The 16,018-nt window shown below is 38.4% G+C and overlaps 1 protein-coding gene and 1 non-coding gene across 2 annotated transcripts; one reads left to right on the forward strand and one right to left on the reverse strand.

Annotated features, from left to right (window-relative positions):
* The first annotated feature begins 468 nt into the window (after positions 1-468).
* On the forward strand, positions 469-2,062 carry LOC122031426 (polyol transporter 5-like). The gene is made up of 2 exons (XM_042590545.1): positions 469-562; positions 642-2,062. The coding sequence occupies exons 1-2, from the start codon at positions 538-540 to the stop codon at positions 2,060-2,062; spliced, it is 1,446 nt and encodes a 481-aa protein (XP_042446479.1). The 5' UTR covers positions 469-537.
* A 12,394-nt stretch (positions 2,063-14,456) lies between these two features.
* Positions 14,457-14,562, reverse strand: LOC122033173. The gene has a single exon (XR_006126421.1). It is a non-coding gene; the product is annotated as a small nucleolar RNA R71 (small nucleolar RNA).
* Between the last annotated feature and the right edge of the window lie 1,456 nt (positions 14,563-16,018).

Here is a 16,018-nt window from a genome sequence, read left to right on the forward strand (position 1 = left end):
TAGTTTAGTTAGATCTATTTTGTTTCAGTTATAAATTTTTAAAATTAATTAAATGACCAAATTAATTTTTTTATTAAATAATAAAAATTAAAAAGTATTAAGATTTTTTAAAAAATGTTTATTAAACCAATTAATCTTTTATTTAAAAATTTTATTATTTTTTTTAAAAAATAATTAATTTAGTTATTGATAGAATTAACTAATTTTTTTTGTCAGTTCAATTTATCTATTTTTTCGATTAGTTGAATTTTAACAAATTCGTTTGATTTTAACTGAATGTTGATCTTTATAGGCTATCAAAAGCATATTTAACCAAATGCTTAGTGTCGTAATACGCCTATTTAATCCCCCTCGATTGGAGCAATAATCACACCATTGGAACTCTCTCATTTTGGATAATCGAACGAACAGAGAAATATATTAATCATGGCGGACCAGGAAGTAGTAGCCAACAATGAAATGGCTTCTGATGCCCCGGCGGCGCCGGCGAATCCCCGGAACAAGCGCTTCGCCGTCGCCTCTGCCTTGCTCGCCTCCATGACGTCGATAATCTTGGGTTATGGTAATATATATATATATACACATACATTCGTCGATCTAACGTTATAATTTGATGAAATTTAAAAATCGACTGTTTAAAGATATTGGAGTGATGAGTGGCGCGGCGATATTCATAAAGGAGGATCTCAAGATAACTGACACGCAGATTGAGATTCTGCTGGGTATCCTGAATCTCTATTCGCTGGTGGGTTCTTATGCCGCCGGATTCACCTCCGATTGGATTGGACGGCGGTACACTATCGTGCTAGCCGCTGCCTTTTTCTTCGCCGGCGCCCTCCTCATGGGTTTCGCCACGGGCTACGTATTCCTTATGGTAGGGCGGTTCGTGGCTGGCATCGGCGTCGGATACGCTCTTATGATCGCCCCTGTTTACACCGCCGAGGTGGCGCCTGCCTCCTCCCGCGGCTTCCTCACCTCCTTCCCGGAAGTCTTCATCAACATCGGCATCCTCCTCGGCTACGTCTCCAACTTCGCCTTCTCTCATCTTCGGACCTCCATCGGGTGGCGATTCATGCTCGGCGTTGGCGCCATCCCCTCTGTTTTCCTCACCGTCGGGGTGCTCGCGATGCCCGAGTCCCCCCGCTGGCTCGTCTTGCGCGGCCGCCTCCGCGAGGCCAGCCGCGTCCTCAAGATGATCTCCGATACCCCCGACGAGGCGAGGCTCCGCCTCGAGGAGATCAAGGCCGCCGCTGGCATTCCCGCCGAGTGCGACGACGATTGCACCGTCCCCAAGGGCAGCGCCGACCTGGAGAAGGCGGTGTGGAAAGAGTTGCTGCTGCGGCCGACGCCAGCGGTGAGAAGGATGCTTCTGACGGCGGTAGGGATCCACTTCTTTCAGCAGGCATCAGGGATCGACTCGGTGGTGCTCTACAGCCCGCGGGTGTTCGAGAAGGCGGGAATCCGCGAGAAAAACAAGCTGCTGGAGACGACGGTGGCAGTGGGGTTCACCAAGACGCTCTTCATCTTGGTGGCGACCTTCCTGCTGGACCGGGTGGGGCGGAGGCCACTATTGCTGGGGGGCACCGGCGGGATGTTGTTCTCCCTGCTGGGGCTCGGCATCGGGCTGACGTTGGTGGATCACGGCCGGGAGGCCGCGGTGGGGCTGTGCGTTGCGTCGATCCTCACCTACGTGGCGTTCTTCTCCATCGGGATGGGGCCCATCACTTGGGTGTACGGGTCGGAGATCTTGCCGCTGCGAGTGCGGGCGCAGGGCGCCAGCATCGCGGTGGCGGTCAACCGGGTGACCAGCGGCATCATCACCATGACCTTCATCTCGCTGTACAAGGCCATCACCATCGGAGGAAGTTTCTTCCTGTACGCCGGCGTCGCGGCGGTCGCGTGGGTTTTCTTCTTCACCTGCTTGCCGGAAACGAGAGGGAGAACGCTGGAGGACATTGAGAACTTGTTCGCGATGGGGAAAGACAACGAGAAGGCGCCGGCAGATGGGGATGAGATGCCGGCGGCGAACTCTACTAGTGCAAATGCAACAGCCCAACGCTAGGAACACAGGCCACTAGTATTAAAATATCACTAAAAATATATATTAATTAATGTAAAGAAGAAAAAAAAAACCTAGTTCTTCCCTGTGTGTAATATTTTGTTGAGGAGAGAAGATCCAACCTCAGATTGTGTTTCTCTTATTTACGGTGATCTACTGTGACTAGTGGAAATCCATCATCTGTCAAATTAATCTGAATAAATGATGTAAAATTTGAATTACATTTTAACTCGAACCAACCGTTGTATCACAGCCCAACAAAAAAAAACCAAACTATAAGTTGAAAGATATCTAAGCTAAAAGTTTTTACTGGTCTATGTGGCCTATATATCTTATTGATCTTATCCACGAGTGTCGATGAGTGAATGAGTTTACTTTGTTGCCAACTTAATCGTCAATTGCTTGATAACAACTATGATGATGTGGTTCTACAAGCCTGAACGGTAGCAAATAAGAAGAAAAAAAACTTAGAATGACGGCAAGGGGTTCTCGACGTAGCTATTTCGATGCCTAAGTTAGAGGATGGAGAAGGAAAAGAGAAATGTTAGGCTTTAGACGTATGTGTGCATGTACCTTGGATGTCGGAAAAGGATCACTTTTTATAGAAAGATGACGTACTTTTTCCTTTTATTCAGATCTTCACGTTATCGTTATTTAATTCCTTAAATAATCCTAAACTTATTCACGTCACTATCTTTTTCCCGAAATAATCCAAAATTTACATAATGATTATCCTTTTCCTAAAACAATATGAGATTTACGTGATAGTTATCCTTTTCCTGAAATTGTCTTGCATTCCAAGTTGAGTCACCTAGGAGACGGGAGATCAAGGAGTCGAGACATCAAGAAGTTGAGGTGCACCCAAAAGTCGGGGTGCGTCCAAGAAGTCGGGGCACACCCAAGGAGTCAGGGGTCGACTCAGTTTTTATTTTACTGGAACTACTAGCACAGCTAGGTCACCATCTTCTCTTATCCATGTGGTGCCTACTAACTATCCTTAGGATCATAAGTCTCCTATTCAAGTCTAGTAAAAGGAAGTGAGAGTTCGACTGACTAGACTATTGTGTGATCGAAACAATTTCAACCGTCTTGACTGTTTAAGCCACATGACGGATCTATTTTGTTTTTCTAAAGAAATTACGCATTAAATGTTAGCATGCCTAAGTCTTTATGTCTTTAAATACAATCACTCCTTTTAAATATGCCACCTGCATCATCCACCTCGATTCTTGAGCTTAGAATGTACTAGTGTATCTCTTAAGTTGCATCACATTATTGTAATATTACCTACAATAGAAGAGACTAAGCGTATTTTACCAGGTAATGGTTACTTGGATTTTATTTGTTTCATGTGCTTGATCTTATGGTGAAAGATTTGTCCTGCTCCTGTAACAACATAGATCCAATGATGCCTATTGAGCAAGTCGGACAATATTAAGTTAGATAAAAATGTCCCTACACACAATTGTTGATTCTGCATTCACTGTTTTTTATCTTCTTCGTCTCTGAGCTTTCCTTCTCATCCAATAAGTTGTTTAAGTTGGTCTTTACTATTCTTCTTTTCACCAGTCTTTGCAGCACACTCTATGGTCGAGGAATCTTCTTCTGCTCCTTGGTATAGATCTACCACCTCAAATTTTATCGATACATCCTTGGATCAGTTATGAACGACCTATGAGATTCTGTCCGATCATCTATTAGGGCTTCCAAACGGCAATGATCAGCCGAATCCTCCTCCAAGTGTTGTGTTTTTCTTTCGAAGCCACATGTTGAGTGGGTTCCATTTTCCTATCCCAGTTTTCTTTATCAAAGTATCATAATATTTTTGCATCCTATTATCACAATTTCGCCCCAATTCCTTTTACATCTTCACTAGGGTCGTAATCCTTTTCCATTTATATCATATTCTGCTTTCTCCTTGCTTCTTCTATTTCTTCTTTTACCTGAAGACGATGGAGAATGGGGTCCTTTTCTTCTCCTCTCGAGTTGAGATTTATCTGATCAAGGTGCTTTCTTCATCACACAAGGGGTGGAAATCCCAGTTCTTTTTCACCAAACTCCAAGGTTCCATTTCTTATCTAACTCACTATCAATGGGAATTGCCTCCGCCTCTGGCTTTGAAGGACTACCACCTAGAGCGGGGTTACTTCAGTGTGTCCCCAAAGCTACTAGGCTTGTAGTTTAGCAACAATGTCCTATTCAAAGAATGATTATCCCTTTCCTAAAGTAATTTGAGATTTACATGATGGTTATCCTTTTCCTGAAATGGTTTTGCATTCCAAGTTGAGTCGCCAAGGAGAACGAACACCAAGGAGTCAACACATCGAGAAGTCAAGGTGCATCCCAAAAGTCGGGATGTGCCCAAGAAGTTGGGGCACGCCCCAAAAGTTGGGTATCAACTCAGTTTTAGCTTTGTTAGAATCACCACCATAGCAAGGTCACCATCTTTTTTATCCATGTGGTGCCCACTTACTATACTCTGGATCACAAGTCTTCCCTTCAAATCTAGTCGAAGGAGGTGAGAGTCTGACTGACTAGATTATTGTGTGATCGGAACAATTTCAATTTCCTCGATTGCTTAAGCAACTTGGTAGATCTATTGTGTAATTCTAAAGAAATTACACATTAAATGTTGGAAAACCTCAGTCATTATGTCTTTAAATGCAACCACTCCTTTTAAGTATGTCATCTGTTGTTAGGATGTATATTAAAAGCCTAGCTTTCGGTATAAACATTTATCTAGAAATAAGAATCACATTGGTCAAATATCTACATTTATGATAAATGTAGTTGTTCAATTAATTTATATTGTAGATAACATGGTGTGTGGTGTTACACACAGAAGATCATGTTATCGGTTCTTTATAAATTATAAACAGTTGTTCACGACTAAGATGGAAAGGAACAAACGATTGGAAGGTCGTAGTGTAATTAGATATTAGTTCATCTTAACTATATAATTACACTAGTACCCTTAGAGTGTATTGAGTAAGACCATTAGAGGTCGTTTCTTTTTATACTGACTTTATAAAGGAACAAAGACCTCAATTATTATGGAAGTGTTGTGCTCTTAATCCTAATATAATAACAAGCACATATATTTGATATTTATTTCTTTAATTTATCAATGGGTGAGATTTAGTTCGATAAATTAATAAGCCTGATAAGTTGGGAAATGATATCACTTATAGTGTGTGTTGTTGATTATAGAAGGAAACTGTGTGCTAGTGATCTAGGTTGATAATGTCCCCAAGAGGAGCTTATAAAGATTATCATGTTAAACCCTGCAGGTGGACTTAGTCCGACATGACGATAAGGTTGAGTGGTACTACTCTTGGACTAAGATATTAATTAAGTGAGTTGTCAGTAACTCATTTAATTAGTGGACATTCAACATCTTAAACACAGGGAGACTAACACACTCATAATAAGAAGGAGCCCAAAATATAATTTGGGATTGGAGCGGTAGTTCAATAATAGTTCTTTAGTGGAATGAATTATTATTGATGGAATTAAGTTGTGTATTCGGGGCGAACACGGGAAGCTTATTTTCATCGGAAGACCAAAACCAATTCCTCCTCTCGGTCCCTATCGTAGCCTCTTGTATATAGAGATTTATACCCACCTATACCCACCTTTCTACCCACCTAAAGGTGGTCGGCCAAGCTAGCTTGGAGCCCAAGCTAGGGTCGGCCAAAGCTATTGGTGGAGCTAATTATAGGTGGTCGGCCAAAGCTTGGGTCCCAAGCTTAGGTGGTCGACCACTAGAATATTAAAAAGGATTTTTATTAAAATTATTTCTTATGTGGATATCATGTTTTCAAAAGAGAGTTTAAAATTTAAATCTTTCCTTTTATAGCTTTCTACAAAAGATTAAGAAAAGATTTGAAATCTTTCCTTATTTGTAGATTGAAAGGAAGATTTTAATTTTGAGAAAACTTTCCTTTTTTAATCATGTTCATGATTTAAAAGAGAGTTTAAAAATTAAATATTTTCTTTTATAAGTTTCCACAAAAGATTAAGAAAAGATTTGATATCTTTCCTTATTTATAGATTGAAAGGAGATTTTAATTTTTATAGATAACTTTCCTTTTTGGAAATTATCCACATGTTTAAAAGAAAGATTTTAATTTATAAAATTTCCTTTTTATAATCCACCATGAAGGGAAAAATTATCGGAGAAATTTTTTATAAATTTCCAGAAACAAATTAGGAAGTTTTAATTTTTGTTTTAATTAAAACTCTCCTTGTTTTGGGGAAATAAGTGGCCGACCATATAATAATGAAAAGGAAAATTGTTTTTAATTAAATAAAATTTTCCTTTTCATGGCAAAAGAATTAAGGAAGTTTTTAATTAAATTTCCTTATTTGTCAAGATCAAGGATTATAAAAGAGGGGGTAGAGGTGCCTTCATGGTGAACGACTCTATTATTTTTCTCCTCTCTTTTTCTCCTTGGGTGTGGCCGTCCCCTCCTCTTTCTCTCTTCTCTATCTTGTGGCTGAACCTCATCTCATCCTTGAAGTCCTTGTGGTGGCCAGATCTTGCTTGGAGAAGAAGGAGAGAAAAGGAGGCGATATTTCTAGCATCCCTTGGAGCTTGGTGGTGGCCGAACCTCTTCATCTTTGGAGGAGCTCTTGGTGGCCGAAACCTAGAAGGAAGAATAAGGTGCTTGGTGGTTCTCATCTCGGAAGATCGTTGCCCACACAACATCCGAGGTTAGAAGAGGAATACGGTAGAAGATCAAGAGGTTATTTTTGCTTACAAAGAAAGGTATAACTAGTAATTGTTTTCCGCATCATACTAGTTTTCTTTGTATAGTTATTTTTGAAAATATCAAACACAAGAGGCATATGATTCTAGAGATTTCTGATTTGTTTCGAATTTGTGTTTCTTTTGTTTTATTTTTCAAATTTGTGATTCGATTGTTCTTTTTGGTTAAACCTAGAGTTATTTATGGAAATTAAATATTAGCTTTCCTTAAAAGGCTTTGTCTAGGCGGTGGTGGTTGCTCCCATATCCAAGAAGGCCATGTGCCTCACCATGTAGTCCTGGAAACTAATTTTGGAAATTAATATTTAATGGAATTAATAACATTGGTGGATTTGAATCCATGGTGTTAAGTTCCGCTTGCGATTCAAATCTAAACCATCAAGAACAGATAAGTTAAATTTGGAATCAATGATGTTAAGTTCCGTCTGCGATTCCTAATTTAACTTCTAAAGAACACAATAGGTTATTTAAGGAAAGGTTCGACACTTGTATAAAAAATTTTTGTACAGTGAAACTGATACGTTTTCCTAGGACTAACCAACATCTGTATCATATGTCTTGATTCTCAAGCCAAGAATGTACTAGTGTGTCTATGAGGTTGCATCGTATTAATATGATGTGACCTACGATAGAGGAGACTAAGCATCTTTTACCATGTAATGATTACTTAGATTTTATTTGTTCCATGTGTTTGATCCTATGGTAAAAGATTTATCCCTCTCTTGTAACAACAGAGATCCAACAGTCCTTATTGAGCGAGTCGGGCAATATTTGGTTAGATAAGAATGTCTCTGCACACAATTGCTAATTCTGCATTCTTCATTCTTCATCTTCTTCATCTCCAAGCTCTCCTTCTCAACCAATAAGTTGTTTTAGTTGGTCTTTAGGATTCTTTTTTTCACTATTCTTTGGTAGCATACTCTATGATCGGAGAATCTTCCTCTGCTTCTTGGTATAGATCTACAACCTCAAGATTTACGGATACATCCTTAGATTAGTTAAGGATGACTTATGGGATTCCTATCGATCATCTGTTAGGGCTTCCAAATAGTAATGACCGGATGGATCATCCTCCTCCACGTTTTGTGACCTTCTTATGAAGCATGTTGAGTGGGTTATGTTTTTCTATCCTAGTTTTCTTTATCAAAGTATTGCAATATTTTCACATCCCAGTTTTGCAACTTTGTCCCAATTCCTTCCGCATCTTGACTTGGGTGGTAATCTTTTTCCATTTATATCGTATTCTGCTTTCTTCTCGCTTCTTCAATTTCTTCTGTTATTTGAAGAAGATGGAGAATGAGGTCTTTTTCTTCGCCTCCTGAGTTGGGATTAATTTGATCAAGGAGCTTCCTTCATCACACAAGGGTTGAAAACTGATAAACCCTAATTTTGTCATGAAATGAGTATCAAATTAAATATCAAAACCTCTTCCTACACTAGTACAATATAGGGAATGACTCGGATTGTCTCTCAAGGAGTGTATCTGGTGAATTCAAATCTTAGGATCAAATTTATTCAAAATTGGGTTGGATTTTCAAATGCTAAAGCTACACCCAAATAATGGAATTCAATTCAACCGTTATAAATACAAATTCACTAAACTATGAACATGAAGGAAATAATGGCAACATGAAGTAATACAATGACATGAAGTAAAACATGCTATACTACATCCATAGAACAATTCATGAAAGAACATTACAGTAATAAAACAAGGAAACTTAAGGAATGCAATTAAAAAAAATTCAAGAAACCTACACTACGATTGCAATTCAATTTATGAGAAATTAACAACAAGGAATCTAACTAATCTAACCTACTACATTGGAAGAAATAACAAACAAAAATAACCTAATGCAGCAATTAAGCAAAACCTAAATTGTGTAAACATCGAGAATAGTGGCATTAACCGAAGGTCTCAAAGCAATAGCACGGGAATTTGAATCAACTATGCCATGATCAACTGCAACAATAAAGCGACAATTCAAACAAAGATGAAAAAACTAGCATCCAAAAAGATTCACATTAATCAAACTAGGGAAACCTTAGCTTGGATCTGATGTGCATCAGATAAGGAACTCGGCAATAAGATGAACTAAGGAGGCTGATCGAAGGTGATGATTGGACTACGATTGGTAGGTTGGAGGTGGAATTTGAGAAGTAAGGAAAAACCCTTGAACCTCTTGGTGATAGGTCGCAGTGTGGATCGTGGAGACGAGGGGTAGCCGACGATCGGAGGATGAAACTACCGGAGAATGGAAATGATGGTTGGAGCTCGGATGGATGTGGAGATGGAGATGAACGAGGTAGGAAAAATCCCCTAGACCTCGGTGGATGAGAAGGATCGATCTCTGGTGGCCGACAGTGGTGGTGGAAATCGTGATCTTCCTCCCCCTGCTTCGCACTATCATGTGCTTTGTAACAAATTTGACGAAGCTTTCTGTTACCATAGCTTCTCAATTTAAATCTCCTAGATCTGAATCAATGGCCTAGAATTCTCTAGATCTTGATCAATGATTGGATTGATTCAGATCTGGTTCAAAAGCTTCAGATATAGATCAGTGGTCCTGATCTACTCTATCTTTGACTTGGATGGATCAGATTGTGATGGATGGCCTAGATCTCATCAAATCTCGAATGAACAACCTAGATTACTTCAGAAATTGATCTCCCCAATTAATCTCAGAATTGAGCCCAATTTTGATCGATCCGGCTTGAGTCCATGGCCCCTTCATTGCCTACAAAGACCACGTTTAAATGATTAACCATAATTTCACAAATAAATGATATATTGTATTAAAGCTCAAAAATAAGTCTAACTTATGAAACATGATATAAATATAGATTTAGCACACAATCAACTCAAAAAATTCAAATATAGGATCCTAAATAATGTGACAAAATGATGGTTATCAAAACCCGAGTTCTTCTTTGTCAAACCCCTAGGTTCCATTTCTTGTCTGACTCGCTGGCAGTGGGAATTGCCCCCACCTCAAGATTTGAAGGATTACCACTTGGCGCAGGGCTACTTCAGTGTGTCCCAAAAGCTATTGGATTTGTAGTTTAGCAGCAATGCCCTATTTGAGGAAGAACTGCTGCATATGTTTAGGTTGAGCACTAGACCGACACCCCTCAACACTTTGTTTGGTAAGAATTCTCATCATCACAAGTTTTAATATCTAACTAAAGACATATTATTTTTTATAGTTGGCAAGATGATGAGGACATCACTGAACAAGGTGATGTAGCTTACTATGGCAGAACTAGAGGCACAGAGCAACCATTATTGATCTTTTCGAAGTAGCACCCGAGGAAAGAACACTCCTGATTCTGGTTACAATCCCAATAGAGGTGGCTCCCCAATTGGTGGAGAGAGAACCTATGATTTCAAGAATTTTTTTGATAAATCCAGTAGATAGAAATTTGTATTGGAAAATTTGGAATATATACAATTTCTTAAAATCATTACAATTTGGCCTTTATGATTTCTCAAATACCAGTTTGGCCCTCTAAAATATCAAAAAATTTGGAACTTGTAAAAAAAATTGAATTTGAGCATGTAGAATCCTTGTTGAACATCTCTATTTGATCTTTTAATTTTTATTTTCATTTTTAATCTTTTCTAGTTCTAAGCATGCATTTTCCTATTTTGTTTCTACTATTGATTTTTCTTTTCTAGTTTCAAGAAACATACTCCTAAATTTTCATAATGATCTAGATAGAATTTTTATTACAACATATAATTTTTAGAGGGTAAGAATCATACCTCACTTTCTGTGTCAGATTCATAGGTGGGGGCTCCCCCTTCATCGTTGCTCTCTTCTGAAATGCTTTGGCCGTCTTTAGGTTGGTGGTTGGTCATTAGTGCTAGTTTGGCATATTCCTTGGTCTTAAACTCTTCTAAAGATGAGTCGCTCCACATTGCTTTGACTTATTATGCTTGAACTTTCTTGACCCTTTGTTCTTGTCCTTTTTTGTGCCTTTTAATTTTGGACAATTGTCCTTGATATTCCCTTCTTCATCACAGTTGTAGCACCTAACTTTTCTTTTTCTTTGTAGAAACTTCTTTTCTTGATTCTTATCAAAATTTTTAGAATTAAATAATTTTTTAAATTTTCTTACTATATAAGCCTCCAAATCTTCGTCGAGAAATGACTCTGAATCCAGCTCATTCTTTTTATTAACTTTTAGAACTAAGGTCTTTTTGGCTTCTTTTCTTTTCTTAGTCCAACACATCTTGACTCGTGTAATTCTAAAGTAGAAAATAATTTTTTTAAATTACATACCTCGAGGTCCTTAGAGATGTAGTAGGAGTGTACTATCGAAATCCACTCTTGAGTTCTTGGAAAAACATTTAGAGCATATCTAAGTGAGTCTCAATTTGTTACCAATTAACCAAGGTTGTTAAGTCCTGTAATTAACTCCTTTAGCTTGGAGTGTATCTGAGCAACTATTTCTCCCTTTTCAAGTAAGAAGTTACTTAGTTGTCTTTTGAGTAGATCTCTTCTGGCTAATTTTATTTCAGATGTACCTTCATGTAATTCTAAACATTTCTCCCAAAGATCCTCGGCAGAGTTCTATGCACCAATTCTTTTGAGTTACTAAGCTGGCAATTATTAGAATGCATACTAAAAGTCTAGCTTTTGTATAAACATTTATTTTGAAATAAGAATCACATTGGTCAAATGTCTGTATTTATATGCTAAATGTAGTTGTTCATTTAATTTATATTATAGATAACATGGTGTGTGGTGTCACACAGAAGATCATGTTAATAGTTCCTTATAAATTATAAATAGTAGCTCACAACCAAGAGGGAATGGGACAAACCATTGGAGTGGTTGTATTGTAATTTGGTATTAGTTTATCTTGACTATAAAATTATACTAGTACACTATGAGTGTATTGAGCAGGACCATTTGAGGTAGTTTCTTTTTATATTGACTACATAAAAGAACAAAACCACTGTTATTATGGAAGTGCTACTCTTAATCATGATATAATAACAAATACGTATACTTAATATTTATTTCTTTAATTTATCAAAGGGTGAGATTTAGTTCGTTAAATCAATAGGCCCGATAAGTTGGGAAGTGATATTATTTATATGGTGTGTTGTTGATTATAGAATGAAGAGTGTCTAGTAGTCTAGGTGGTGATGTCCCTTGGGAGCTCTAAGTTGTCATGTAAACTCGAGGTGGACTTAGTCCCGACATGACAATAAGGTTGAGTGGTACTACTCTTGAGCTAATATTAATTAAGTGAGTTGGTAACTCATTTAATTAGTGGGCATTCAATATCTTAAACACAGGGACCTACGCACACTCATGATAAGAAGGAGCCCATATTGTAATATGTGTGCTGATTCAACTCTTTTGTGGAATGAGTGATGTATAGATTATATACTCTTTTATGTATGTTTTTACGCATTTACATACTCTGAGCATGCTTGATCTATGCACTTTTATACTTCCGACTTTCCTTTTAGCATATTTACTCTTTTGATTCGGAGATCGCTTTTGTGCATTTACGTACACGAGTCGATGGAAGGAATCCTGACAATCTTGGAAGGAATTGAGAGAGAGCATCAGTCGAGCGTAACACCGTTACGTGTGGTTTTAACAGAAGGAAGAGGACATGGCGTGTGAATCTCACACTGTGTCTTGATTTGAAGAAATTAGAGCATGCCTTACATGGCGTGTAGATCTGTTTCCAGCGGTGGTGGGTGCACCACAGGTTTCAGAGGTCAGCGGGTGGTGGTCGTGTGCACCACAACATTTCCGGGAGGTGTCACCGCCGTGAGTCACACTGCCGCGAGAAGGCGGACATGGTGTGTGAATCTCACACGCGGTCAGTGGCCCGATTTTCCTCTATTTAAACCCTCCTTCATGAATTGAAGGGATCCTTCCCCTTTGGGAGAAGGCAAGATTTGGTGGTTTCCTCCCATTCTTGGGAGGATTTCTGGCGATTCGAGAGGAGTTCTTGACGATTTGGATCCGAAGACGAGGCTTCTTCGTAGATAAGTTTTCTCTTTCCCCCTTTTCTTGGTTTCTTGGATTGGGGATTTAAGAAATACTTGTAATCTTTATTTCTTCGGGTATTCTTCCTCAATTCATGGAGTAGATATTGTATTCTAGGATTAAGGGAGTATTTGTATGATGGATTGATGTATCTCTTATGGATTTGCCATTTTCTTGTTTCAATGACATTGTCTTGCTTGTATCAATTAGATCTTGAATGATTAATGGTGATTTGTGCTTAATTCTCATTCTTGATTGATTGTTTGGATTTCTTGTGGACTTTGTAAAGATAAACTCTCACTCGATCATCCGAGGGATCCACGTGACAGGTGCAAGCCCGTGTAAGGACGTTTGAGAGATAATCTTGAAGAGGAAATAGGAATATTCAAGAGAGTAGGATGGATCTTATGATTAGTTTCTTGTATCTTGATAGATTAATAAGTTGTGGGCTTCTATGTTGATATCCGAGGAAGGCATAGTAATAGGTGCGCTTCTGTGTAAGGACAACGTAGGTTCACGTCTAATTGATCATACTTAGATACATTTCTCAGTCCTTAGCCGGTTATCTATTGCAAGAGAGAACCGACAACTTTCTACAAGTGTTTGGCAATTGAGGGATAAGAATTGATGAATCATTTACATTCAAGAAATTTTACAAAGAAACCGAAACTCCTAGAATCTCCCTTTATCATAACCCAAAACACTAAACTCTTGTTTGTTGATCTTTAATATTAGATTTGTTTACCTTCACTTTGCATTTGAAACAATTGGATAGTTGTTTAGCTAATTCGCATTGAGACATTTCTAGTGCTTATTCTAGTCCCTGTGGATACGATAATCTTTTATATTACTTGCAACATTTCCGTACACTTGCGGAGAGCGCGCCGTTGCCGGGGACTGCGCTATAACATTAGGAATTATCAATTGAGTTAGACTAAACATAACATTTGTTTTCCTTTCATATTGCATAGTTGTAACTAATCATTAGATTTCTGTTTTTACTTTCTTGTATAACTTTTACTTCTTGTTAATTCTCTTTGTACAAATTCAAGTCTGCATTTTTGATTCTTTTATTTTTCTTTTTCTGTTGAATTGTCATTTGCTATCTTGTTCTTGTGTATGCGAAGATCTAACTTTGTAGGGGAATTCTTTCCTTTTGACCCTGAGATTGACAGAACTTTCCATAAAAGAAGAATTCTGCAAAGGCAAATTGAAGAACAGGAACATTTGAACATGGCGAATAGACCACTCAAGGATTATGCAGCACCTTATGCAAGAGGTTTTCGATCTAGTATTTCGAGACCTTCAGTGGAAGCTAGTAACTTTGAGATCAAACCCGCAATTATATCTATGGTGCAGCAGAACCAATTTGGTGGACGACCTCATGAAGATCCCAATCAACACTTAGAGGTCTTTTATGAAATATGTGGTACCATGAAAATGAATGGAGTTCCTTCAGAAGCAGTCAGATTATTATTATTTGGATTTTCTTTAAGAGATAGGGCAAAGCAATGGATGAATTCTTTGGCCCCTAATAGCATCACCACTTGGGAGCAGTGTGAGCAACAGTTTCTTGATAAATTCTATCCACCAAGCAAAACAGCTCATATGAGGAATTTAATTGCAAGCTTCAAGCAAACTGACTCAGAATCTCTTTTTGAAGCATGGGATAGATATAATAGTATGCTCAGACAATGCCCACATCATGGGTTGGAAAGATGGTTAGTGTTGCACACTTTTTATAATGGTATCAACTATCATACTAAAGTGTCCCTTGATTCAGCTGCTGGAGGGGCACTTATGAATAAAAGTTTAGATGAAGCTGAAGAAATTATTGACATCATCATCAATGGGCAAATGAAAGAAGTGGTGGCTATTCTTCTGTAAACCCAACAATTAAAGCATCAGGGAAGTTTGATGTAGATGCAGTCACCCTTTTGTCTGCAAAATTGGACGCTCTTACAAAGAAATTTGAGAATATGGGGACTAGTGCTAATATGGTCAATGCTATTGGTACATCTTGTGAAGTATGTGGGAGTTCAGAGCACCCAAATGACTCATGTCCATTGGGAGCTATCACTGCACAAATCAATCAACTGGAACAATGTGATGCAATCATGAGTTACAATCAAAGGCAGAACAACCCATACTCAAATACTTATAACCCTGGATGGAAGAGTCATCCCAATTTTTCTTACAGAAATAATCAAGATCAAGGACCACCTATGGGGGCAAGACCAATTTTTCAAGCTGGGCAACAAAATTTTCAACATCTATCTTCTCAAGGCTTACCAAAGTCAAATATTGAAAAGATGCTTGAAGAAATTATCTCAAGTCAGAATGAAATGAAGCAAGATTTAGCAAAGCTCATTCAGAGAATGGATAATTCTGAAAAGCATCAAAAGATCCAGGATAGTCAAATTGCCCAACTAGCTTCCTCATCATCCAGAGCACCAGGACAACTTCCAGGAAAACCTGATGTGAATCCTATGGAGCATTGCAATAGGATTGAGCTTAGGAGCGGACGGACCTTGGGAGACTCCCAAGTGACTGCTCCAAAAGGGATACAAAAAGAAGAAGAGCTCTCTCCTCTTATACCAAATCAGATTCAAGCTAATGAGGAGAGTACCATTGAGGTTGAAGAGACTCTTCCACTGAACCATCAGAGCAAAGCTGTCCCTTTTCCTCAGAGACTTACAATGCTCAAGAAAGATGAAGAATTTGGCAAGTTTTTAGAAAAGGTTAAGGAAATTTGTGTAGAGGTACCTCTTATTGATGCTATTCTTCAAATGCCTAGATTTGCCAAATTCCTGAAGGATCTCATGTCAAACAAGAGAAGAAGAGGAGAGGTTGAGACTATTGCGCTTAGTGAGGAATGTAGTGCTATTTTGGAGAAGAACACTTCCCCAAAACTAAAGGACCCCAGGAGCTTTTATATTCCTTGCAACATAGGAAAAGAATTTTTTGAAAAAGCTTTTTGTGATTTGGGGGCAAGTGTTAGCCTCATTCCCTATTCAATTTGTAATAAATTAGGTCTCAAAAACATTAAACTTACTACTATGGCACTTCAACTTGCCGATCATTCCTGCAGGTACCCTTTGGGTATTATAGAAGATGTGCCAGTAGAGGTGGATGGGAATGTTATTCCCACAGATTTTGTCGTGTTGG

Source organism: Zingiber officinale, chromosome 11A (assembly GCF_018446385.1).
Source record: "Zingiber officinale cultivar Zhangliang chromosome 11A, Zo_v1.1, whole genome shotgun sequence".
Classification (NCBI taxonomy): Eukaryota; Viridiplantae; Streptophyta; class Magnoliopsida; order Zingiberales; family Zingiberaceae; genus Zingiber; species Zingiber officinale.